Source organism: Dromaius novaehollandiae, chromosome 15, assembly GCF_036370855.1.
Source record: "Dromaius novaehollandiae isolate bDroNov1 chromosome 15, bDroNov1.hap1, whole genome shotgun sequence".
Lineage (NCBI taxonomy): Eukaryota > Metazoa > Chordata > Aves > Casuariiformes > Dromaiidae > Dromaius > Dromaius novaehollandiae.
The window spans coordinates 21,362,795-21,388,158 of NC_088112.1; the positions used below are offsets into that span (position 1 = coordinate 21,362,795).

Sequence of the window (25,364 nt, forward strand, 5' to 3'; positions counted from 1 at the left end):
GCCCGTTCCCGCCTCCCGGCCCGGCCCGCGGCGCGGGGGGAGCGCAGACGTCAGGCCGGGCCGGGCATGAGGCGACGCTTTAAGTGGATGCGGAGGCGGCGCGGCGCAGAGCGGAGCGGCGGCCGCAGAGAGGCAGGCAGGCAGGCAGGGCCCGCCGCCGCCATGCCCCACACGGTGGCCCTGCGCGGCCCCTCGCCCTGGGGCTTCCGGCTGGTGGGCGGCAAGGACTTCAGCACGCCGCTGACCATCTCCCGGGTGAGCGGGGCGCGGCGGCGGGGCCGGGCGGCAGCGGGACGGCGCCGGCCGCGGAGCACCCGGGGGCGGCTCTTGCCCGGGCCCGCAGCTAACGGGCGCCGCTGCCCCCCGATACCGCAGCGTAGCGTTTCTGCGGCGTGAAGGTGCAGGCTGTAGCGCTACACGCTTTTACAAACATATATAGTTGTGTATTTATATATATATAACTATATGGATGCGCACACGCGTGTGTGTAAATCGTCGCTTCCCCGCTGAAGGCAGCGTTGCTCCCCCTGCGCTCCTTGCCTTAGCGCAGCTGGATGGCGTTCCCGGACCTGCTCCCTCCTCCCCGAGATGATCAGTCGAGATCGGCTCTCCGAAGCTTTCCGTGCTCTGGGGACTGCGGAGAGCTTGGGCTTGTTCCCTGGATCAGGTTCACAGGTTGCCAGGGGCCGGTTTGTTTGTTTTCCCGAGGAAGGCGCGGGCGATGTTAGCGCACGCCTCTGCACCGACCTGCTGGGCTGTCGGGACCCGTCGGCGATCGCTGAGCGCATCCACGCTCGTGCGTAACCTTGCAAAGACGCGTTCTGGAAACTTCCCTAAAATGCCAGCCTGAAACGGCCTCTGTGCCCGGTGTTGGCAGGAGGAGCCCGTTCCCGAGGCCGGGACGCGTCCCGGAGCGCTCGCCGCCGAGCCCGGTGCCCCCCGTTTTAAAGAAACGATCATGGAAGAGAGCGTGTTTTTAAATGACTCGGTTTGTGTTTGAGTGCAAACGTGCCAGTTGCATGGCTTTACGTTTCTGCTTGTATTTTGGACTGTTTCTTATCAAATGTTCCAACAAGGACTTTTTTGAGGGGGGGGAGCGACAGGAGAAGACAGATGGAGAGGAGGGAAGACCCTCTGAAAGACCAGGGTGTAGCATAAGAAGTAGTGACTGAAAAGCTCGGCCATGCTGCTGGTGGGGGAAATGAGTAAAATGGGACAGAAATCTGTTAAACAAACGTAGCACGTTGCTCCGAGGAGAGGTAATGGGCTCTCAGGCCCCAGCATATGGTTGGTGTATGCGCGGCAGTCCTCAGGACTTTCGCCCCCGTTGATGGGGAATGCATCACAGTCGAGCACCTGGTGATCGTAAAAATATTCCTGTTGTGAAAATGGACATCTTAATTTAGGAGAGGGAGCCTGTTTTAGTGTTACTTAGAGTGTTTGGTTTAACATTAAGCAAGAGAAAACAACATCTGTTTTTGCGCAGGCAGGTGGCTTGCCGAATTCCTGATTTGATTCGGCGGACTCGGGTGGTACGGCTGTGATTCTCATCGTGCCAGCTTTGCTTTGATCAGGAGGAGAGGCTACCTACAAATAGCAACGGTGTGGTGGTATTTCATGTTCTTGAGCATGGTGTTCTTTTAAAGTAGGTCTAGATTTTTGATTCTGCTCCCAGTAAAGTCAGAGGTGGTACTTTGAAGTGCGGTACCCTAAAGGCTGGCTCTGGAAGGTGGAAACAACTTGCTAGGAAAGTTAATGTGAATGTTAGAATGCTTTGCAACCTGCATGCTTGGGCTCTGCATTAACGCAAGCAGAGACCTTGCTGGCTTTGGAATAATACCTGAAAGGGGTAAAATTAGGGGAGAGTCAGTGCTAGCACATGAATTCCTAAATTGCTTCCCCAGCACGAGTGGGGAGGTGCCAGGGTGAGTTACGACAAGGTGCTACACGCAGGGCTGGTCTGAACTCCCGCCTGCCCCTTCCCGAAGCTGGAGGTGCAGGAAGATGCTTCAGTCGGACTCCTTGGAGATCTGGATCCTCACCTGGAGGTGGGGCCTTACTCTGCTTCTTCCAAAGAATCACCTTTAAAATGTGGCTAGAAGCAGGTGTGATATATTCACTTTTATTCTATAATTAGTTAGACAATTAAACTAATTGTTTAACTAGACAACCAGGTGCTAGGGTAGGAGTTGTGTCCTTTCCAGCCTGAAGGACTTCAAGCCTGTATCTTCCATCTCCTGCCTGGAGGGCGGCAGGAATCCCTCCAGCCTGCTCTTGAAGCTGGGTCACTGTATGGAAAAGAGGGCAAGATTTGCGGGGACAGAGACAAAAGGCTTGGGAGGAAGCCTGCTGCTATAGCCTAGTTGTTAAGACTTTTGGCTGACTTCTGCTTCCTTCAAAGTGCCTTTTTATTTATTTTGTATTAAAATGTCATTAAGTTACAAATATAAAAAGCAGAAATTCTAAGGGGAGGCGAGACTGGACTCCGGGACTTCCACTTCCAGCTGTGAGTCTTCACTGCTGGTGTTGCTGGAGTTTGACAGACTGCTTGAGGGACTTGGGTTTGTTGCACCCGTGGGATCCTTAGTGGGGTTAAGGGCAGGGATGTGCCACAAGGTGTTTGGGCTCCACAGCTCTGGATCAAGCAGAGCAACTTCTCATAAGCTTCATATCTGCAGGGTTACGTGACTGGTAAGTTGGGAATTCGTAGGTTGCGGTTTTGGATTTAGGCATCTAAAAGCCACCCACGATCAGTTCTGGATGCCAAAGGCTGTCTGTCTCTGTTTTTAGTCCTGCTCCTAGTTGCTTGTGAAACACAGATGCATTTGTGTAGGGGTTGAAAAAAATCTTTAGTCATTAAGCAGTTGGTTTTCTCTGCCTGTTACTAGACTACTACAGGAAACAATAATTTCTCTCTGGACTTGACAGCTGTAATGGAGTGCAAAGATGTGTCGCTGCCCCGAGACCCTCCAACAAGCAATGCTTAGCTGTCTTGGAGAACCTGAAAGGGTGCAGCTTCTTCTCCAACACCCATCTGTGTCTGTTGTTGCTCAAGTTTAAGTGAAGACAGAATCCTTTGGTGTTGCCTTAGTGGAACCTGAATCTAAAGTATTACTGTTAGAAGGGAAATAATGGAATAACTAGTACAAACGAAAACTGCAAGATATGACTTAGTTAAGCAGTGCTTGAGCAGGAGACATTACTAACATATGAAGAAGATAAAACTATGAACTTCAAATAGGCAGCTGGAGTGGAACAAAAAGGAAAGTGAAAGATAGTCCTCCAAAGAAATTTGTGGCAGTGTCTTCAAAAGACAAATTTGAAATAATATGGATTTGGCAGTAAGGAAAATACAGTCGCAGTCCTGCTTTGGAAGCACCATGTGATGTGACCGGGGCTTGCTTTGCCCTTCAGCTCTGTGCTAAGTTGCTGCATTTGCGCAGGTGCAGCTAAGTCTGGCGTTGAGCTTGCCACTTGCAGCTATTTCAGATATGCTTGCGAAATCATGTAATGATCTGTTTTTCTTGAAAGTAGATCTCTTCCCTCTGTGGTCTTGATAAATCTTAAACTGACAAGTCTTGAAGACTTGATCCCTCAAGCTGCTGAGAACAACAGCTGATGCTGAGCACTGCTTTAGGGAGGCCGGTGCTTGAGCTGGAATAATGAGCTCTTAAAGATAAGAGAGAAAAACAAATCTGGAAGAACGTGCCTGGAGCATCTTTTTATGTATCCACATAAGCTAGGCCACATCTGTTTTTTGGCTTTCTCCCTGTGTTTTTCAGGGGGCTAAAGCCAGCAGGGCTGGAGTTCGTGGGGCTGTTTTGAAGGTGCGCTGGCCCGAAGTGCCCTGGAGCAGTCACAAGCAAGGACGGTGCTGGGGGGAGAATTTTAGTCCAGGGCTGCCCCTCCGAGAAGGAACTCAACTTGCCTCATAGCAGCATTTATAATAAACTAAAGCTGGGTGTAGTACATCGTGCAACAGTTCCTCTGTCTAGTGATGTTTATGGGGTTGGGAGAATGACCAAAACCAGTAGTTTAAAGCTGGCCTTAATGACTTGCTAGAAAAGTGGTTTTAAGACTTAATTATCTGGTAGCTGTCAGCGGCTTTGTCGTGATGGATCAGGCTAGGAGCTGGACATTGCATGTTTGCATGCTGTGGGAAGATGGCATGCTTCATCTTTTAAGATATCTGCAACACTTCTTCCACCAGCAACCACAGATCGGTAACAGGAACAGAGTAACTTGCTCAGCAGCTTTCGGTGTTGTGCTTGCAACCGCAGTAACAACTGTTGTGGTTGCGTGTGGGATCACAGTTGATCTATTCCTTGCCTAGGGTTAAAAGATAATCAGTTATTAGTGCGACTAGAGTATTTGAGTGTATTTAATCACTGGAACTCACTTGCCCAGCTCCCACAGCAGTCAATGTCATCTTCTACTGAATTTGGCCAGTGTTATTCCAAGAACTAGCTGCTTTTAGGGTCATAGACAATTCACTTGGCTAAACAGACTACTCACAAGTGCATGGATTGCTGTATTAAAAAAAAAAAAGTGTTTTTAATACAGTCTTTATTAACTGGCATAAACATCAGTTCAGCTGCTGGTCTTTAACAAGGCAGCAAAAATACCTTTTTCAGTGTTGGCTTACAACTAGGAGTGTTGGTTAACACAAGAAGGATGAAAAATAATTGATCTGCAATCTGTCAGTGTCTCTGCAGGGAAAGCAAGGGCTGGAGATGCCGGAGAAGGGGACAGAGCTTCCCCCCACCATGCTTCTCTGTCAGGCCTTAAGGTTTTTCTTTTGTGGTTTTATTTGTAACTTGCATGTATTTGATTGCTTAATAAATGGAAGAATACACTTCCAAAGGGACTGAATTAATGTGTTGATAAATCCTAAAATTAGGATGACAGTTTTTGCTGGCCTTTGATATTTTTGTCTGTGTAAAAGAACGAGGAAGGGTCAGCTGTTTCTCGTATCGCTTGTACACTAATATGTTTTATAATATTGTAACTTGAGTGGGATTTTTTCTTTTTAAGTGGAAGGAAATTGTTTTTCTTGGTTTTGTTCTCGCTAGTCTTTAGCAATGATTGCTTGTGGTAAGGTCTCAAGTGAGAAATCAGCGCTGTCACGCTGAGTGCTGTAGTGGTACTTCAAAAATAACTTGAACTAAAGAACGAAGGAAAGTGTTACAAATGTTTGCTGCTGAGATCCCTGAGGTTTTATTAAATAATTGAAAGAGCAGAATAAATGCTTGTGTTGGTTCGTGAGACAGCAGTGGTGGAATATGCTGGAATGAAAGCGTAATGCTAATTACCCTAATCAAGCGCCTGGTAATCCCGAGTGGGAAGCCAGGCGGAAAGAATGATTCACATAGGTCCATTCAGACAAGGTCTGACCTTGGTGCGAGTTAGCAAAATAAACCCAACACACCCTTAAACACTTCAAGCCTCTGCCAGGCTGCACAAAATAGAAAGAGCTCAACGTTACTGGGGATTTAGAGCTTTTCAAATGAAGCTGATGTCAATTTTCTAACCCTTTAGCAAGGGTGAAAGACTGCCTGTCGGAGCCGGTATTCAGAGTTGCTTCGGAGAAACACATGACCAGAAAAAATAGAGGTCTTTATCTACCTTTTTATTCTGTTTTGTCCCTGTATCAAGTGGCTAGAGTGGCCTTTTCAGTACAGGAAACATGCAAACAAAATGTGTGGAGCATTTTTTGGTAAGCTTTTTGCTGGTGTGTAGTTCAGTAGGTGGTGATGATCCTTGTCCTGTGGTAGATCAGTGCTTTAGTACAAACATGCCATTATGGGTTGTATGACAGTAGTGGAGAATACAGCAATTCAGTGGGGTTTCTTTTGTTCTTTTCTTTTTTAGTTTAGGGGGAAAATGCATACCCCAAGCCTGCAGGAATCACGTGGCAAGTCCTAGAAGGCATAAAGTCGTCTTAAGGATATTATTTTTAACTTCATTTCTTTTTCGATTTCTGATCTCTTAAAGCATATTGACTCATGGTTTTTAGATACTCAAACACTTGGTGAAAATAAATAAGTGAATTTATTTTCACCTGTGACCACAGGTGCTAGAGTATGAAAGAAAACAGATCTCTCAAGATCTGGTGGCACTGATTAACTACTTAAAACAAGCATGATAACAGAAAATACTCTGCTTGATAGGTTGTCAGTGCAGAGCTGCTAGATGTGTATTGAAGCAAAACACCAGCATATCTAGCAAAAGCTTGTTAATGTCATGGATTTGTGCACAGCGGTTAACACTACACTTGTAACAAGCCTTGGAAGATAAGGTTTAAGAATGTTTGCTTTTTAACTTAAATTTCAAGTAAAACAAGGATTCATTTGGTTACTTGGAGCTATTGCGAAAATGTGGAGCCGCAGTGTGTCATTAAGTGGCTTTTACACCCTGCAGAGACCTGGAAAAAAAGTAATTTCTCACTGAATAGAAAATATCTCTATCTAAAAACTTGCTGTGCAACCGTATTTCAGCCAGTAAATTCTCCAGATGTCATAAAGATGCCTTCAAAGCCGATACCACACTTTCTTGTCAAATGCAGCAGTAGGAACTTGCAACTCAAACTGACACCCTTTAGACCTTGAAAATATTTTACGGAAACTTGTCTTGTAGACAGATTGCAGATTATTGGCGAAAGACACTCTTACAGTGCAAGCTTCAGACAGCAAAATATAGCTGAGTAAAGCTTAGTTCAGGTTGTTAATATGGGCGATGGAGGGCTAGAAGAGGAACCGTTGGTGCGACTGAATCCAGGACCATTCAGTAACAGGCAGCCCCATAACAGAGGCGTAGCTAGAAGGTGTTTCTGCAACATCGACTCTGCTGGCATTCACCAAAGCTACAAAACACTTCCCAGAACCGGTTAGCACAAGTAAAACTTTTAGTACAGAAGACCAAACCCTCCAAAATGTAGCATTCAGGAATCGGTTAGGGGAAAGCGAGGGCATTGAGAAAGCCCAAGTCCCTGCAATGGCAGAGCTATGTTAGAATGACTCGCACTTGTTTCACAAGGACAAGATCTCAGCTTATTCACCAATTGAATTTAAACTACTTGTATTTGAAGAATTTATTGTGTTCAAAGATATAGCTGTCGCCACTCTGATTTTGATAGTAATGGGAATGATAACAACCTACCTTCTTGACTGAGAAAGCCAGTGCTGTAAAATGGAAAGAGCCAAAGAGCTGCTGGGGATTTCTCCAAACAAACTTTTAGCAAGACCTGCTGTTCCCAATCCAAGCAGTAGCTGTGAGATGGTCGGAGAAGGGGAGACTTGCCGGTAGAGCTAACCGCTGAACCTGATGAAGACTAGCTTATTGCGATCATAAGGCTTTTTTTGAGGCAGCTGAAGCTAGTGTGCTGAACGGTACGTGATGTCCACGCTAGCCCAAGCGCACCTATGTTAAGTCTTTGCTGACGTACCCTTGGGGCTGACTCTCTCATCCATACGTTGCTAACCAAGAGAGCAATGGTAGCAAAAGTAAGTATATAAAGCAACTCTAAGTATAATGGCAGCCCTAGTGGTTAAGACGGTCAGTCATTGTGTTGTGGAGAAATGTCCACAGCTCGTCCTTCCAAGGGAGAAGTAGGAGAAATCTTCACTGAATGTGAGCAGGAGGGAGAGGAGAGAAGCAGGGTGGCATTTAATAGTGCTCATGTTTACTGGCACTTGCTGGTGCGACCTGGCTTTGAGCAGTGCTGGGGTTCTGGTTGCCCTCGGGCTGCGGTGGCGGAAGCTTTTTGCAAAATGAGCCAGACTTTGAAAGGGATCTGGGTGTCTGAATGACCCACGTCTGTCCTGACCAGCTCTTTAAAGTTTATGCTTTGGATTTCGACTTCAGGTTCTCATGTCATTGGCTGTTTCCAAATTTGTATCATCAGATTTTCTTGATTCTCAGCCTTTTCTTTGCATAGAAATTTCAGTGTAAAAGTTTGATTCCAAAGTTTGATTTGGATCCATCAGTGGAAAATTGGTTTGGATTCAAAATGATTTTCATGTGTTTGCTCTTTGTAATATTCATAGTCTGATTCTTTCCCTGTTTGTTTGTCCCGTTCCCTCCTTAACTACCAGAGAAAACAAGAAACTTAACTGAATTCATGTTGCATGAGCAGTGCTTTTTATTTACTGTGGTGTGTAGCATGCCTAAGCAGCATCTTGATACACTGAACTTTAGTATAAGCAATTGGAGAAATACAAGGGGATTTGTGAGGAATGTGTGTTCGGTCAAGGAGTAATGCTTTAAATAGAATCCCTGGAAAGGCTGTTTAAAGCATTTGGGGAGTTTATCTTCATTAGTTGGTACTTCAACTCTCGGTTCTTCCTGTTTAAAAGATTGCTACTGTAAGAGCATCTGCTGCCTTGCAGCATGCTGCCTGATACTGGAACAAGCTTTCTTTGTTTAAAGCTGAGAATTTTGTCACACTATCTTGAAAGCTTCTCAGAGGCTTTAATCGGGAGCTTTTGATCATGCCTGCGGAACAGAAAATGTCTCCGACTTCCCTGTAACAAAGTGCCATTGATGAGGAGCACGAAGTGATGTGCTCCGTGTAGGTTGGTATAGGAGCGTGCGTTTTAGTGAATTAAAAATTATGTGAAGATGATTTTCCTAATTGATAGGAGTAGGAAAAGGAAATAAGTTAACGTAACAAGTTAAGTTTTCATTCAGGTACTTATTGTTTCAGCTTTTGGTACTGGCTCAGATCTGGAGAGCCTCAATGCAGAAGCTGTTCTGCCCAAACAGACCCTTTATGCCCTTTCCCCAGTATGTGCGAAGTTAAGGCCTCCCTAGGATGGTGTTCTGCTTTCTGGGTGATGCCCCACGTCCGGGGGGGGGGAAATGGGATAAAGCTGGGATGCTGAGCCCTGCCAGTCCCAGCTTTCCGGGGGATCTCGAGTTCCATGGCAGCTCCGTGTCGGGATAGACGACCCTGGAGGCAAGCGAGCCCGGAGGGAGCGGGGTTTGCGCAGCGACTCCAAAGCGTAGCAGGCATTGAAGGCTGCCGCTTGTTTGAGGGTGGAGGGTCTGGGTTTGCTTTGTGGGCTTGTGTGTAGGAAAACTTGGAGTGTTTTGTGCCCCGCTTGTCACAGGTTATGAGAGAGTCGCACAATGTAACTGGGGGTTTTGCCCTGTAAGATGTTCTCCGCACTGACTCACGCTTTTGTGTTTGATCTCCAGGAGGAAAAGTGTATTGCTGTATGTGTTTCAAGTGTGAACTCCTCTTAGTGCAAATAATCTTGCTTACTAAATTAGATTGCACAGCACCAACTAGCTTAGTACAACTGTTGCCTTAATGTGCTTTATTTTGTTGGCTTGAGGTCAGATCCTAGCACTTACTAAATCGTAACAAGGCTCCGGTGGCCAGATAAGATAGCCAGTTTTGGGTTTTTTCCCAGATCTATTCCATAGCATCAAAGTATCCACTTGTTTGGGGGCTTTTTGTTTGTTTTATTAATACATGGGATGATGCAGCTTGGCTTGGTGATGCCTCCCACAGCCAGTGCTGTAAGTCACTTCAGTGTGGTTCTTTCAGTGCCGTGGCCGGATCCCCTGCAGGGAAGGAGGAGGCAGAGTGCAGGGAGAGGGGGTGGTTGGGGGGGTCTCTTTCTTTAAAATTCTCCTTTTACTGCTGGAATAATATAAAAAGATCGAGGCAGACACTGATGCTGGACCTGTAGTAGTAGTGTGTGTTTTGGGGGGGGGGGGTTGTTTGTTTTAAGAGCACAGTGGTATGTGCAAAGGTATCACAAATGCAACCTGTCCTGAGGGGGCTAGGAAGGATATGCTTTCTAAAAAATGGATAAAGCAGCAGATTGTGGCTTCCTTCTGCACTGAGCTCTTTACAGAGCATGTCTTGTTCCAGCGCTGTCTGTGCATCTGCTTTCTGCTCCCTGAGAGCATGGAGCTACTTACAGCGGATACGTGCTCAGTAAATTTCCATGTGCCCTTTTGTTACAAAATTGTTAGCTATGCACATTTTTTGTTTCTTTTAGTATTTTCTGTTTATAGTCTTTTTTACACATTGCATTTTTTTGATAGAAACAAAGAAGCAACTGCTTATTTTGTGGAGGGGTTAAATGCAGAGCATTGTTCTCTCTTGACATTATTTAATTTTGGGAGAGCACTAAAAATGACACATTTATAACCAGGTTCCCAGAGCAGGCAGCCGTGCTGTGTGTGCCTGACCACCTCGGGAAGGGTACACAGGAATGCTCCTGTACGGGCATAAAGTGAGCTGTGAAAACGTGTGTGTGCAGTGAACTCCCCAGCACCCATGACTGGTCCTGCAATGTTTCAGGCTCTTCCAGTTCCTTCCTGCTGAAGATGCAGAAGTGATTGTGGTGGGTATGGGGTATCCGACACAAGTGACCATGTGGGATGTGCCTAATCATCTCATGAAAAGTATGCCCCCAGCTAAGTCCATCCCTTCCCAGGTGCCAGCTCTTATGCTGATTGGACCCTTTACTGTGTCAATTTGACTTGCTGACGGCCATTTGGTTCCTCTGCTGAATTGCATCCAAGTCTTGAAAACATCCTACTTGAAAACATCTAGTGAGCACCAGAGCTGACACGAGGGCGGAGGCTGGACCACGTGGCCAGGAGGGGGGAAGATGCAGAGGGAAGGTCCTCTCCCTTTTAATGGGCAAGCTCTTAGCTTGACTAGGCTGTCTTTTACAGCTTCACCCCGCGTCTGCATCGGTTGGCTTTGGGTTAGCGTTGGTGGAAGGATATTAAGTGGAGGGCAACAGTAGGTAGCAGCATATTGGGCTACATGAGTTGACTGATGGCCTGGTATTCGCACTGGTGTTAGGTTCACTGTCGTGTAAGATTGTTACTGATGGCTTTGGCAGTTCACAGAGCTTTTGAATGAGGCTGGATTCTTGTCTATTTGAAAAAGAAAAATCTTTGGGGAGGCTTCAATGCAAATTATTTAAAGGTTTTTTTATTAAGCCCATAGTATTTACTGTGGATTTGGCTCGAAGTTCCATCTACTTGACTGCTCCCAATGGGTACTGAGGACGTGTCACCACCAGGGTACAAACAGAGGAGGTCTTTAGGAGGCTGCGTGGCCTGGCACTGAATGCCACAAACCTGTGGCTCCGTGATCTCCAAAGCGTGGCTGGTATACGTGTGGTAGTGTTTAATGTATTTATCCCACACTGTTTCCAAATAGGTGCATTATAAGATATTTCATTATTGTGGCTATACAAAAAAGCAGCTTAGAGAAAATCTGATAGTTTGGCCTTTCTTCCTATGGCCATAAGAAAAAGGATTTGGTTCTCTCTCTTAACTGCTTTGTAAAATGCAAGCAGCCTCACTAAATTTGTTAAATTTACAAAGACGCAAATGAGGATCTGAGAAGACAGAAGTACTGAGAGTAGGGTAGGGAGCGTAAAATTGCTTTTGGGAATTCAAGCAGATGCAGGAGTAAGATGCCACAACAACTTATTATAAAGCAAGGTAAAATGCTTTAACTGCTTCACCTACTCGAGTGATTTGCCAGCAGCATTTCACTCTGGTCCTGAGATATGGACAGCCGTGTGTCACCCTGTAGCCACAGTGGTTTGGGTAGGGTGTGGAGGGACCGTGCTAGCTCCTCACGAGCATGCAAATGCTCTTAAACTCCTCGCTGGAGGAGAAAGCATACAAACAGCCCAAATGCTGGTGAACTTCCAGGAGGGACAAGCCCAGACATGGCACAAACAGGATGTGGCTGGCATCTCTGAGGAAGGAGTCTGTGTTTGCTTCTTGTGGCATGGGGAACAGAAGTGAGTTAGGGCTTGCTTCATTTCGGAGCGCTCCGCATTGCCCGCAGGAAAGCAGTGTGGAAGGACGAGGCAGGCTTGGACACAGCCTGTCCTAGTTGCACTGAAAACCACTCACGCCAGCCCAAGTTACGTATCCGTAGAGCTTGTCTTAGTGTTCATCCAGCCTTAACTTCAAAACAGCTTGTTCTTAGCACTGGAAAAAAACCTTTATTTAAAGAAAAGGGTTTATTACTGTTTTTCTTAAGCCCATCCCATCCTTAAATATGAATTCCTTTGAAAGTGATGCAGGCTCCATTTCAAGAAGGTAGAACTTTGTTGACCCTGTGCAGACTTTTTGCAGTGTTTTAACTTAATATATCCAGTTACCCTCAAACTTGTGTGTACTTCTGTCACATCGCACGTACTCTGGTTACCGATCCCAGCAGACTGTCGGGCTCTCTGAATGGAGGCATGAATCAGTGCCTCTGTTAAAAGCTGTGTGCCAAAACCTCTCTTCACTACTGGGCTTTAATTGCACCACCCTGTAGAGACTGCACATCAGTGTGCAATACGGATAGTTATGGTGCACACTGCTTGTGGAGACCTGAGCTTCTCCAGGGCTAAACTTAATATGCAGAACACAAGGTTTTTCACTTGAATGCAAAAACGTACTTGTTTATAATAGCAGATTCTTAGCAATCAGCTTGGCGGTAGCTAGGATTTATAAGGAAAACTGGCTGTTGAAGAATTTGGAGCTTTCTGGTTAGAACTGATCACTGCTAGCTGTCGATAGGCACTTGACATCCAGATCCCTCCTGTTCCTTTCTCACAGACTTGTTCATCTTCCTGTGATAATAGAGGGTCATCTTACATAAACGTTTCACTCCGAGCATATCATATACTCTGTTACAATCAAAGATGCATCTTCATTCTCCCAGTGATCCTGGGATAGGATCCTTGCATAGGCTTTGTGCATGGACCCCGTGCAGGGAAGCAGGCAGTGCTGCCCTTGCTCCAGGACTCGGATGCAATCTCAGACCAAGGCCACTGCCCAGCAGCTTGGGCTTCCCTGAGGCTTGTTTGGTGTCTGACGTTGCACTGCTGTAAGTTAGGAGAACTTGGCTTGAAGTTTTTTAAATGTTATTCGTTAACAACTATAAACTTCGGGCTTGATGCATATTGCTGATTCCAAAGCCAGCATAACACTGATGTTGTATCTCAAACTCATGAGATCTTAAACTGTAGTTTCATTTCAAGCCCTTGGTCACTTCCATGGAGAGCATAAATTTCTAGTGTGAAGACATTGCTAAAATAACTTGAAATAAACCAGTTACTAAAAATAGGAAACAGCTAAGAGTCCCACTTATGAATAACTAATTCTGCAAGCAAGCTGAGATCTGGTTAAGATCAGTGCAGGGAGAAGAACACATCAGACATCTAGACTGCATTGGATGGATGCTGCAGAACAAGAGGCAGCTGTGCCAGGGCAAACCGAAGGTCTGTTGCTCCAGGAGCTGCTGTTGGCAGCAGAGGTTGAGGGGTGGGTACCCAGGGCAGCACATATGACCAGGCGGGTGGCTGGAGATGTTTTGTTTTCCTGGCATGAATTTGGCTATGTTATGTTTTGTTTTTGTTTGAACACAGGTTCAGAAAGGCATTGTGTCCCCTGTCAGAGCTCTACAGCTAATGCAGGTGGTGCGTTCAGAAATACCTGCTGCTGTTTGTTCTGGGCTGAGTCACGGGGCAGCCTGCGCACGAGGGAAGGAGGGAGCCCGGCGGTTTCTTCAGAGCCAAACAGCCCGGCTGAAACTATTGAAGAGCAAACAGCAAATGTTGATGTGCTCTGACAATGCAACAAAAGGCTTGATTCAGGCTGCCAGTTCTGCTTAAATGCAAAAAGGAATTTGGAGCTCCTCAAACACCTTCAGGTTCACGTTCCCGCAGTATCTGCGGCCGTTTTCGTGGAGGGAGCGTCTTGACGACGTGCTGCAGTCCATATGCTTTAGGCTGGCTGCCTTCATCGCTCGCTGTTTCACCAGCTTCGTTACTGGGAGAAGCTCCCAGACGTTCCCTGGAGGGCTTTGGGTGGTGGTAAGGCTAGGTCAGCTTCAAGCTCCCTGTGAAAACAAGAACCAAAAAAATCAGATCAAGATGAAAACAGATGTGTGTGCCCCTCTTTAGAGGGAGAAAAGGGGAAAAAAAAAAATCTCCTTAACATGCAGGGGTTATGTGGGCTTATTGGCATCATGAAACATGTGACTGGAATTTAGTCTCAAACTTTGAAAAATTGTACACTGCTTTTGCTAGCATTTGATTACCTCCATGTGCCTAGCTAACCTCCACTGAGGGTGGTGGAGAACAGAGCAGCGATTCTGGGTTTGGGGCTGCGTTCTGATTTATGGAATTCGGATCCCCTTCCCTCCAGATCTGACTGTCATATCACAGAATGGCTTGTTAATGTTATTCTGAAACCAAACCCACTGATCCTAAAAATGTGAGGATTTTCATTTTGTTTTCACTGTTGTTTTTTAACTGACAGTGTCATTCTGTAGCATCCTGCTCATGACGTGCCATCCATGACAGAAGGCAGTTTTATGTAGCTTTAGGTTGTACACGATCCACAGCTTTTGGTATGGTAGAAAGTGAAGCTAAACTGGTGTGTTTGGTTTGGTTTTGGTCTGTCTCCCCTGCACCCCCCACCATGAGAAAATGCCATTGCCGAGAGACCGTGCAGGCCGTAATTTGGTGATAGATCATAACGTACACGGGGATGGGGGGTGGAATCTCTCGAGTCCCTCCAAAGCCGCCGTCCTTTCCTCCTGGGCTGCTCGTCAAAGGATGTGCTTCAGTGGTTGTGCAAGGTCTGATGAAGCAGTGACCCATCTCCTGAAACAAAGGATTATGCCAGTATAAATAAGGGCTAAGTGGGATCTAGGCACCATCATATTCTTCAATGCAATGAGATATGAGTAACTGCAATGTCAGGTGAACTGCACTTTCTCATTTGATAAACCACGTTTGGTTGGCAGAGCATTAACATGCTCTGAGTGACTGAAGAGAAAACTCAAGGGCAAACACGTAGCTATTACAACTTTAAACAGTTAGATGCGTTTACCTGTTCTGCTTATGCATTGCAACATCTTGCATTATTAGCATTGCAAAATTATAAAACATACTAGGCCTAATGTAAATGAAATGCTTATTTCAAAGAAACTCTGTTACAGGCTGCAGGACTGGCCTTGTGTCCAGCCACAAATGGTTGGACCTGTCATTAGCTCAACAGGGAAGAAGTTATGAGTTTTATAAGCTTTTGGCATTCCTACAGAAACAGTAGGAAAGAGTTGTGGAGATGTAATGAACAGCGTAATATTCCATGCAAAGTTGGAATGAGACAAGTAATTTTGAATAATGGTCAGGGAAAACTGGTGTGGGATGTAACATCTCCACAGGAAGGAATTAGGGTGAGCCGTCATATTTAAATCACATACTTCTCCAGAGAAACAGGGTTTCCTGTGCTCTCTAGGAGTTGGGTCTCAAAGAATGTTTTAAAGCCTGCCAGCCAAATGAGTCAAAGGAATTAAGGGACTAATTTTCTTTAAAGAGGGTATTTCATTATTTTAATCAAGAAATCAAATCTGGAGAGAGGATCTGATAACATACAGACTGAGGCTGACAAATCTTTTCGTTAACTAAGAGCCAGCACTTACTGTCATTACTGTTGAATATCACCTTCCAAAAACTGAGGCCAATCCCAAGAACGCTAGCTGTGATATCCAAGCTGTGATAGATGCCGCCTGCTTAGGCAAAATGCATTGGTCTTCTCCATTCGCTTCTTGTTCCAAGAAACGTATCTCTTTTTAGACTGAACTTTCCTTTAACTCTTATTTTTCCCTTCATAGATTAACCCTGGAAGTAAGGCAGCCCTGGCAAACCTATGCCCAGGAGATACTATTCTGGCAATTAATGGAGAGAGCACAGAAAACATGACACACCTAGAAGCTCAAAACAAGATCAAAGCATGCATGGACCAGCTACTTCTCTCTGTGAACAGGTAGGTGACTGCACATGGTTGTTTAACGTCTTACTCTTTAATCAGTTCAGGTGCTGTGTCTGTGTTAGCCAGCTAAGGCCTTGATGAGTTCTTCTGCAAGACTGCAACCTGAAGTACCTTCCTGTTTTTCTCTGAATCTCTGCATTGTAGCGTGCATCCTCCTGGCTAGGGAAGACGAGAGGAATTCCTAATGGAGCAGTTCAGGTGCTACTCCTACTGCGATCGCATACAGTAAAGCTAAGCTTTCCTTTCCCATGGAGAGCAGATAATGCTGCTTGTGCAATAGCTTTTGCACATGCTTCTTCAAAGGGGAAGATGCTGGAATGACGCTGTATTGGCACTTACATTTTTTTATGTCCTATCGTATCAGCTTTGCCTGCTGATTCTCCAGAAGGCTTGCAGCTGGCCCCAGAGTAAATGTCATTAGATTCAGTTCTGGATACATCCCAGTGGTCTATGTAACTGTTCTGTGTCTCTTTAAAAGCAGCAAAACAAAAATTTTTAAATAACACTTATAGAATAAGCAGGTCCAGCTTACTTATTTGTTTGGATACTCATTCACATGTTGTAAGGCTTATGCTGGCTGTGGGTCGGATCAGATTCTTCAAGTCAATGGAATTCTTGTAGACTTGAGCAAGAGAAGCACTGGGATCTAAATCTGGGTTTGGAGAAGCTTCCTATTCCGTTAACTTCATCTGTCATTTTCCTAAATATGTCTCTTCAGTGAACATACATTTGAAAGTTCTGGTAAATATTCATGCTTTTCTAGAATATTTGAAAGCAAAACAAAAGTTTATATGAACAGATTTGTTTTGCTTTCTATAGGAATTCTATAACTAAAGCTTTCTAATACAAGTCACAAATTACTCTAATTGTTCAGTCAAAATGATTGTTCCTTATAAGGCGTATAAATGACTAGTGTTATCTGTAATAGGCTTAAATAAGCTTATATGGTTTTCCACTTCAGATTAAGAAGGCATTTCCTGCTATAAAGAGCTGTCACTTGCTGCTTATACTTCCTTTAAAAAATATTTAGCATTCTGACTAGAAAATTAATCTGAGACCATAGTCGCACAAGGCCGTGTTCCAGTGTGGAAGGTGAATTGTCATAACTGAAGCAGAAGACTAATCTTGTTCTTAATGTTTCATGATGCTGCAGTGTCTGAAATGCCTGATCTAAGTAGAGGCCTGTTGAGCTCAGACTGTGTTATAGAAAGTAAGTGGCTTTCTCTTTAGAAGAAGAAAGAACACCCCCACCACCACCACCAAAACCCTTCAGAGTTTCACACAGCCAAGGAGGAGGATGGTTCTGCTTTTTGTTAGCTTTTAAGGAGACTGGATCATCTTTTACCCCAAATGGGGCTTCTATCAAGTGTAGAATTACCAGGACTCACTGTCCACCAGGACTCCCAGGTCCTCCTCCATGTAGCTGCTTTCCAGCAGGTCAGCCTCCAGCATGTCCTGGTGCCTGGGGTTATTCCTCCCCAGGTGCAGGGCCCTGCCCTTGCCTTTGGTGAGCTTCATGAGGTTCCTCTCCAGCCTGTCCAGGTCTCTCTCCCCAGGCTAATGGAATTCCCTTTGGTCTTTTGAAAGTGGAGGAGAAGGAAGAGGTGGAAATGCTCTTGTAAAATAAAGAAGGCAAGAAGGTGTTCTGTTGTCAGCCACCTCTGCTCTCTCAGTAGCTCACCAACATCTTCATAATGAGTTAAAATGAAGTTTTGCTGAAAACAACTTTCACCTGAAGTGTGGCAGCCTTGAAATGGAGCTTTCATTCTGGTGTATGGGAGTTTCTATTGTGTGAATTTGCTATGGGCTGGATTCCCATTTTTTCACTCCACTTTAGACACTGTTACCAATCAGTGTCTGTTCATTGATTTACACTAGACCCTCTGGGATTCCTTTTTCCCTAACGTTGAAGTTCTACAAATTTGAAAGTATGTCTAGTGTCACTTTGTAGTATGCAAGTTATTCAGTACTTAAATATTTGTATTTGAAAGATAAAATTTGGATGAATGGTGTGTGGAGACGTGGTCATCACAGCAACAGAAAGATGACTTTCCATCTGTAGAACCAGATCCAAAGTTGCACCAGTGACTGACATTCAGTGTTTCAGTGATGCTAGTGCTGAACAAAACTGTACTCAAACAGCTCTGAGACAAGCCTGATGGAGTCAGAAACCAGTTTTGTCTATGCCTGGACCAGATATGACTAAAGACTGTAATAATTAAAATCATAGGTTTTCTATAGAGATTTTTTTATCCATGACTTGAAGGCCTTTCTATCCATCACTAACCCCACTTGATGGCTGAAAAAGATGATGAGGAGGATATTTTGCCCAGGGTCGCCCAGTGGGTCAGGGTCAGGAAATGATCCACTAAATCACATGCAGCAGCAAGTTAAAATCAGACAGCTGGTTGCAATAGTATCTTCAGCTGTCTGCTCTGACTGTCCCAAGATAGCAACTTCCATCAAACAAAATAACTTAGTGGTTTCTGAACTTTATTTGCTCTGGCATATTAATGTAAAGAGATTATTTTTATTGTGTTGTAATGTGCTGTGCTGAAACTGCAGTGGCTCAGGAGCTGTTTCAAGTGCTATTTAGTCCTGCTTGTCCAGGGTTTAGCGCTATATCCATAGAAATAGGTGATTTTCCCCCCCCTGCCTTTTGTCCAGATTTGCACATGTCAAAGCCTTGTATTCCAGTTCAGGGCTCTGCCCTCACAGCACAGTAAATGCTGGCAAGATTATCTGATGGTTTCGCATAACTGCGTGGTCAAAGATTTTCATACTGATACAGAAGAACGGCAGTGGGAAGCACATGGGATGTGCAGCTTTCTCACAGTTTTCTGGTGGTGTTGATCTAATCATGTTGTTTTTTTAAAAAAACACAATAGTGGTGCTAGAATCTTGCTGACTGCAGCTATGATCGTGCTTGTGGCTGTAGCTAATATGTTGGTGTACTCTGTGTTAGCAGTATCTCGGTGAAAGTGGATCGCTCTGCTTCTAGAAAAGGAACTTTATCTTGACCATAGTGCAAAGAAGAAATGTGTTGTCACACCAGTACAGCACGCTTCTCCCACAAAACACTACTTCCCTGTGCACAGAGGTCTTACGGCCCTTTGAGTAGGTGCCTTGGAGGGAGCTGAAGGATCTGTTTAGTTTGCCTAAGAGGGAAACATTACGTAATGACCTCGCTGTGGTCTGGAAGCTGCTATACGGAAAGAAGATTTTGATAACAGAAGGCTCTATGTAGCTAAAGGCATAGCAAGGTCTTGTGGTTTCAGGTTGCATTTGTCCAGCTATAGCTGCAAAGGTGAATATTTTGAGCTTTGAGACTCATCAGTACGTTCAGAGGAGTGATGCATTTTCTGCTGCAGATTTGTGGTGATGCCGGATTAGTGGGTGAGGTTGCGTGGACTTCTCTAAGCAGGAAAGCAAACAAGAAGGCTGTAATGATCTTGTCAGGCTTTGAAACTTCTGCATTTGTGAAGACTTCAAAGGCTCTGGTAGCTTATAGTCAGGAAAAAAACTCAGGCTTTTGCAAGACATACAGAGCTGTTTTGTGTGTGGTGGTTTAGCTCAGGAATGTGATCTTACAGTTGGTTCAGTTTGTTCTTTAGCAAGCAGATACGTCCAGGCAGTGCCTCGAGAGCATGCTGTCAGGCTGCCGCGTGGCCTTTCTCTCGATAGGAAAAACTGAGTAGTGTGGGTTTTCTTTTGTGTTTCAGCAAGAAAAGCAACTCCACTGACACTTTATTGGGTCTATTTTTAGTCTGGCCCAAACTGAGTGTTTGGTGACATGGCTCTTGGATTTCTCTCCTTGTTCCCAAGTGACCTGTTGAATTCCAGATGATTCTGCCCAATCATTAATCACTGCTGAAAGCGTATCCAGGGCTACCTCCTCCGTGAAGATGAATCACTGCTTTAGGATCTGCCTTGCTAGGAAAGGAGTGAGCTCATGTTAGTGAGAGCACCGGTCTCAGAGGGGTGGTAATGCTGCGGGGAAGTATTTTGTCGTTTTGTGTGAAGGTCTAGCAATTGCAATTGCTAATAGCTGCTGCTCACCTCTAAAATCTGCTAGCGAACCAGCCTCTGAAAGAGCTCGTCTGTGCAGAGCGACGGCTGCTTATTTGTCAGCCAGATGGCTTTTCTCCAAGTGGTGTCCTTGATGTGTGCCTTTTTTGATAAAATACATTTTGCAACTCAACAAGAGGGCATTATTTAAAAATAAGCGTGGCTTGTCTGTGAAATATGCTTGAAATAATGGGCTTATTTGTTGTAGGCCTTTACAGAAGACTTGCAAGATCTGGTGTTAATTATGTTTTACCCAGCGAGGCTCCGTATGACTCCGGCCCTGAGCACGCTGCTGGGCAGCACGGTCGGATAGCAGGCTAATGGCCTTCTCGACGAAGAGCTTTCCTTCTTTACTTTCTCTTCGGGGGTTTTTCCATCCTGTACTCTTTCTCAATGAACTCTTGACATTATGTGTTACTGAGATACACAACAAGATTGTTTTTGTTTTCCAACTGTATTCATTAAATGCCCTTTGACTAGGAAGTTCAGTAGGAAAATCAGAGTGGGTGAATAACACAAAAGGAAAAAACAGAAAAGGAGAATTACTGTGTGGTCGAAAAGGGGCAGATTAAGAGACCTGGATATCCTTACATGGACTGTCTGGTTTTTTTGGAGGTGTTGATCAGCCACGTGATGAATTTGATGAGAGATGATATTGATTATCCCATGTATCAGATTAGTCCATGTAAAATACATGGACATCATTGGTGGGAAAACAAAGAACCAGAATGACTGACCAGTTATTCATAGAATAAAACATTAGCATTTAAGACTTTTTCCTGTGCAGTACAGGCAGGATCCCTTTGCTGTATTTGGGAGGAAATGACTGAAGTGAGGTTTCTGTCCTGATGCAGGCTTCGGCAGCAGCGGATGCACTGGGGATAGTATCAGTACAACTGTTACAGTGGCCTTGATGATAGTTATTTTCCTCTTACCCAGTTGAACGGCAGAACCTGTTTTGTAGTCAGGCAGATAGAAGAAAAAAGTTTGAGAGTTTCTGATCAAACACAAACATCTAATTTCCAAACAACATAACGTAAGCCAGGCATTTGGCATAACAGCAGCGTGAGCCAAGGAGATGTGCCAGCTGCTGCGGAGTGCATTCGACATGGTTTCTGCGCGGGAAGCCACGCTGTGTTTTGGAAGGAGCTGGTCACTGTGGGATCCATGGCAGCATGACCCCCAGAGAAACTAAGTTATGAGGCAGCAAAGGTCCAAAGTGCAAAAGCAAAGCTGTGTTGGCAGAAAGGAACTGCATTATATCCTAGTGTATTATTTCCTAGCATATAAAAATTCCAGCACGCAGCTTCTGGGAAATTGGAGGAACACTTGCTTCTCTCTCCTTGGACCACTCTTGTTTCGCTGGACTGGTTGTGAAGTCAACTTCACCGCCTAACCAGCAAGCAATGTCACGTCTGGCATTGTGATCTCTTAAAGATGCTTGGATTGCCTCAACTCTGCCCCAAAATATGACCTGATCAGCTGCCTCCTGGTCACCAAAAGCTGGCTGCTAATTTCAGCGGGCGTTTCCAAAGGTAAGCACGTGCATGGATGGCTCCCCGTCCAGAGGTGTTGAGGGGTTTTTCCATGAGAATGAAAATCAAACAGGTGCTCAGAAAATGAGGCCGCTTTAAATTAAGCGGGTTGTATGCCCTTCTACAGAACATCAAATCCCTGAAGTTGAGCTCTAAGAGTCAATAAGAGCTTTCAGCACCTATAGATGACACCTCTGGGTATATAGCAGTGAGAACATAACTCTTAACAAGCGCAAAAGAAATGCAAGGCTCAGAGCAGCTGTTTGCATCTGATCTTTCACATAATTTTTGTGAATATGAAGGAGGCAGTGTCTGGAGGGCACTGGTAGCAAAGCAGACTGAATGATTTAAAATTAAAAAAAAAAAAAAAAAAGGCCAGCAGAGCCTGGGAGTTCTGTTCTCCAAATGGTCATCACCTTAGATATGAAAAGCTGCTTTGTTTTGTAACAGTAACAAGGGATTAGCAATAAAATAATAAAATAATTGCAGACTTGATAAATCAGGTCTGAATTCTTTGCAGTCGCATTTTCACATGAGTAGGTACTTACACATTAAAATCAATCTCTTCCTTCTCATGATCAACCCTTTCTTGTCCTGGAAGGTAGCTGGCGTTCAGGCTAATGCACACAATAGATTTGGGACCCAAAGATAACCAGAAGAGCAGTGCAGCTTGCCCTGTTCTTGCTTACATATTACTGTGCATCTTTCTAAAAGAAAGCTTTTTCCATATCCTTTAAATATTAATATCTCTTGTGGCTGTGCTGCAGCCCTGGTTATTAGGGAAGGCTTATTTCAAATCTTGTCATGCTTCAGATAAAAGCAACCATAAAATTAGGTTGGAGCTGTGCTTTCCTGAAAACTTTTTCTTGAAGAGTGTTGAGTGCACAAATGATCTCAGGTGCTGGACAGGAGAGCTTGTGGTATCACTTAAGCTGTTGCTGTTAACACACACCACTGGAAGGTCCTTGGCAGCATCGTCCAGACCTGCCTATCTGTGCCAGAGAGGGAAGGTGAGCCAGAAGGTTTTCTCTGAAGCTTTTTGTCATCTGCCAGCTGGGAGCGTGTGAGGTTATGCCGCATCCTTCCCAAAGCAGTTGGGCAGTGCCCTGAGTGTGTGTTGGTTGGGAAGCCTGCATTGTGAAGGGGATGTTGCAGCTGTCCCCGTGTGCTAGGGCTTCCCCGTGACCCCTGCAAGGGTCCACGTCGTCCAGGGTGCTCTCAACACCCTCTCTCAGGCTGGCTCCACTTAGTCTGCATTAAAGTATGTTTTTTCCATCTCTACTTTCACCTTGATAAAGGATTTCAAGTGCTCTTGGACGGCATCTCTCCTCCTTTCTTCTCACCACCGTTCTCTAATGCCTTTGTTGGACCTACTTCAGTCCCCGTTGCAGTTAATGGGCAACGTGTTACTGACTTCATGGGGCAGAGCTCTGCCCTTTGATGTGCAGGGCCGTTTTTGAGCACCAGCACTGTAGAAAGCAAAGTAATACAGTAGCCTCACTGTTCAGAAATGGAGCAGAGGAAAATCCTCATCTGCTTGTGAAAGAAGTCAGTTTAAATAACGGATGCTCATGCGGTCACTGATGTAACGTGTGAGGAATTACCTAGGCATGCCCATAAAAAGGGGTACGCGTTCAGGTCATGGTTATTGGCTCTGAAATGCAAGGGCAGGAGTTCGAGCGGGCTTAGGACGAGCACTAGCAGCAGTGCATGTCACTTGGCTTATGTGGGAGGAGGTAATTGATAGTACTAATGAAGACGTAGCAGGACGGTTTAGGATGCTGTGATGATAAATCAGCTGGTGTGTTCCAGTGTCGGCTCCACATCTGAATTCTGAGCCAGGGAGCATGATATTTGCCTCGTTTCTCATACTGATGTAAGGAAAGTAAATGGCAGGTATACAGCAGCTCTTTAAAGAAGATTCCTGTTACTAAGCACCCCTGTGAATTATTACTCAAAGAAATGCGTTATGGAGATCCTGGTATTTAATCACAAAAATCTGTTTATTTGACTGGAGGCCAGGGACTTCAGATTTTTAAATAATGTGAATGCGTGGATAAAGATCACCATGTGGTAACCCTCGCTCGGGATTCATCACATCGTGCAGTCATTTCTAAGTTATACACATGGAGAATTCCCATATAAGGAAAGGAGTGTGCCTTTTCCCCCTCTTCTCTCCTGTTAATAACGTGCTCGTATTACTGTAGTGTGCAGAGAGGAATTCACATGATTTGAGAGCTTGATTTAAAAAAAATAACAGCTTTGATCCCTTTTTTTTCCTGGGCCCACCCAATCGTAGGCCTTTCTTTGGGTGATAATACTGGGGTTCTTCGCTATGCCCGGGGCCGGCTGGGTGCTGGAAAGCATCTGTGCAGCCCGGGGAGAGCAGAGGAGCCCAGTGCTGCCGTGCAAGAGTGCCTAGCTCCTGCTAAAGGCAGCTGGCAGCACAAGCCCTAAAACTGGGAGAGCTGTTGCTGCATGTCCTCGCTGCTCTCGGAGGGAAGGACGCAGTGCGTGTGTCCCCGGCTGTGCTTGTCAAAGCAGAGGTTCTCAAAGACTCAGCTTTGTGGTTCTTTGTCTGAAATAAGTCCCATTCCTCGCCTCTCGCTGCGGTGTGGGTGCCTCGGCAGTGGGGCGGATGGGCCTCCGTCCGTGACGGGCTGCCAGGTGCCCAGCTGCAGTGTGCTCCGCTGTGCGGGATTTTGCTAGGAGAAAACGGGTGGAGATGGTGAAGGTTGAGGAAGCAGTAAGGTAATGCTGAGCAGTGCAGCAGGCAAGGGTTTCCACGCGCTCGTGGCTGAATCTCCGTCAATGTTTCCATGAGCATTACTGCTAAAGGATTCGAAGTAGAGCTTGCTGAAGGATGCTGAGGTAACTGTGTGTGCATTTCCATCAACGTGGTTTTACAGTAAGAAGACAAATGTACTACTTGCATCACTAATTTTTATTCTTTTTTTCCTCTTAAATTGAATATTCTTATAGGAAAAAAAGCATTTGTGTTAAGAGCACCTTGTTGGGAACTTATTTCAGCGATCGTAACTCTCCTTTCTGACTAGGAGCTGTGTAAACCCCTGCCCAGCTCCGGGGAAGCGGGGTGGGCTCTGTTTTGCTCTGTGCAGCTCCGGGAATGAAAGCGGCAAGCGTGTCCTAGTCAGGAAATCCCCAGATTCTCTTGCAGGTGGCAATGACACGCTGTGTTTTGCCTGCAGAGCAGATCAGATTTAGTCACGTTTGCTTGAGACTGAACGAACAGGGAAAGCAGCAGCCCCAAGTGCAGAACTGTGTTTGTATTTACTTGCAACTGCAAGTGGCATCTTGCCCAGGGATCGATAACCAGATCTTGCTTCTATTAGTATTGCAAGCAGTTTGCAGAGGGCCACCGCAAACCAATCCACCATTACAACTCTCCCCAGTCTGTTTGGAGAACTTGCTTACGGAGTTCTTGTACTTAAACTGGCTCATTTTACAGGGATGATGTTTCTCTGGAAGCTTAAATTTTCAGTAAGAGAAGGCCCAGTGATGAATATCCTGGAAATGTAGCCCCAAAGGCTCCCAGACCTTCATGCAGCCGATTTCCTTTCGAGTTGCTCCCCCAGTTCCATGCACGTTTTTTACCAAGCCTCCTGTGAGGGTGAGGTTGTACATACATTTATTGTAAGCAACACAGCAATATTGCTGGGATGTGGGAAGCATTACAATGTGAGATGTTCTCAACTTCCAGTAAAAGTACAACTGAAAAAGTGAATCACAGCTTCCCCTTTGGAGCTCCTCAAGGGCTAACACAGAAAAAACCCTTCAGCCTTCCAGAGCCCCGATACAGAAGAACAGTTTTAGTCAAGAAGAGTGAAGGGAGAAGAAATCCCGCAGCTACTCCTTAGTCTACTCTACCTGAGCCTGATTCATCAGGGCATTCAGCTGAGGTTAGTTCAGCACGTT

At 45.2% G+C, this 25,364-nt stretch overlaps 1 protein-coding gene across 1 annotated transcript in view; it reads left to right on the forward strand.

The window, feature by feature from the left end:
- Positions 1 to 21: 21 nt before the first annotated feature.
- The window catches only part of PDLIM4 (PDZ and LIM domain 4), a 63,393-nt gene continuing 38,050 nt past the window's right edge, over positions 22 to 25,364 (forward strand). Inside the window, exons 1-2 of the mRNA XM_026118244.2 lie at positions 22 to 255; positions 15,668 to 15,819. Of these exons, the coding sequence (XP_025974029.2) occupies positions 67 to 255; positions 15,668 to 15,819 (341 nt within the window). The 5' untranslated portion in view covers positions 22 to 66. The remainder of the gene's footprint in view (positions 256 to 15,667; positions 15,820 to 25,364) is intronic.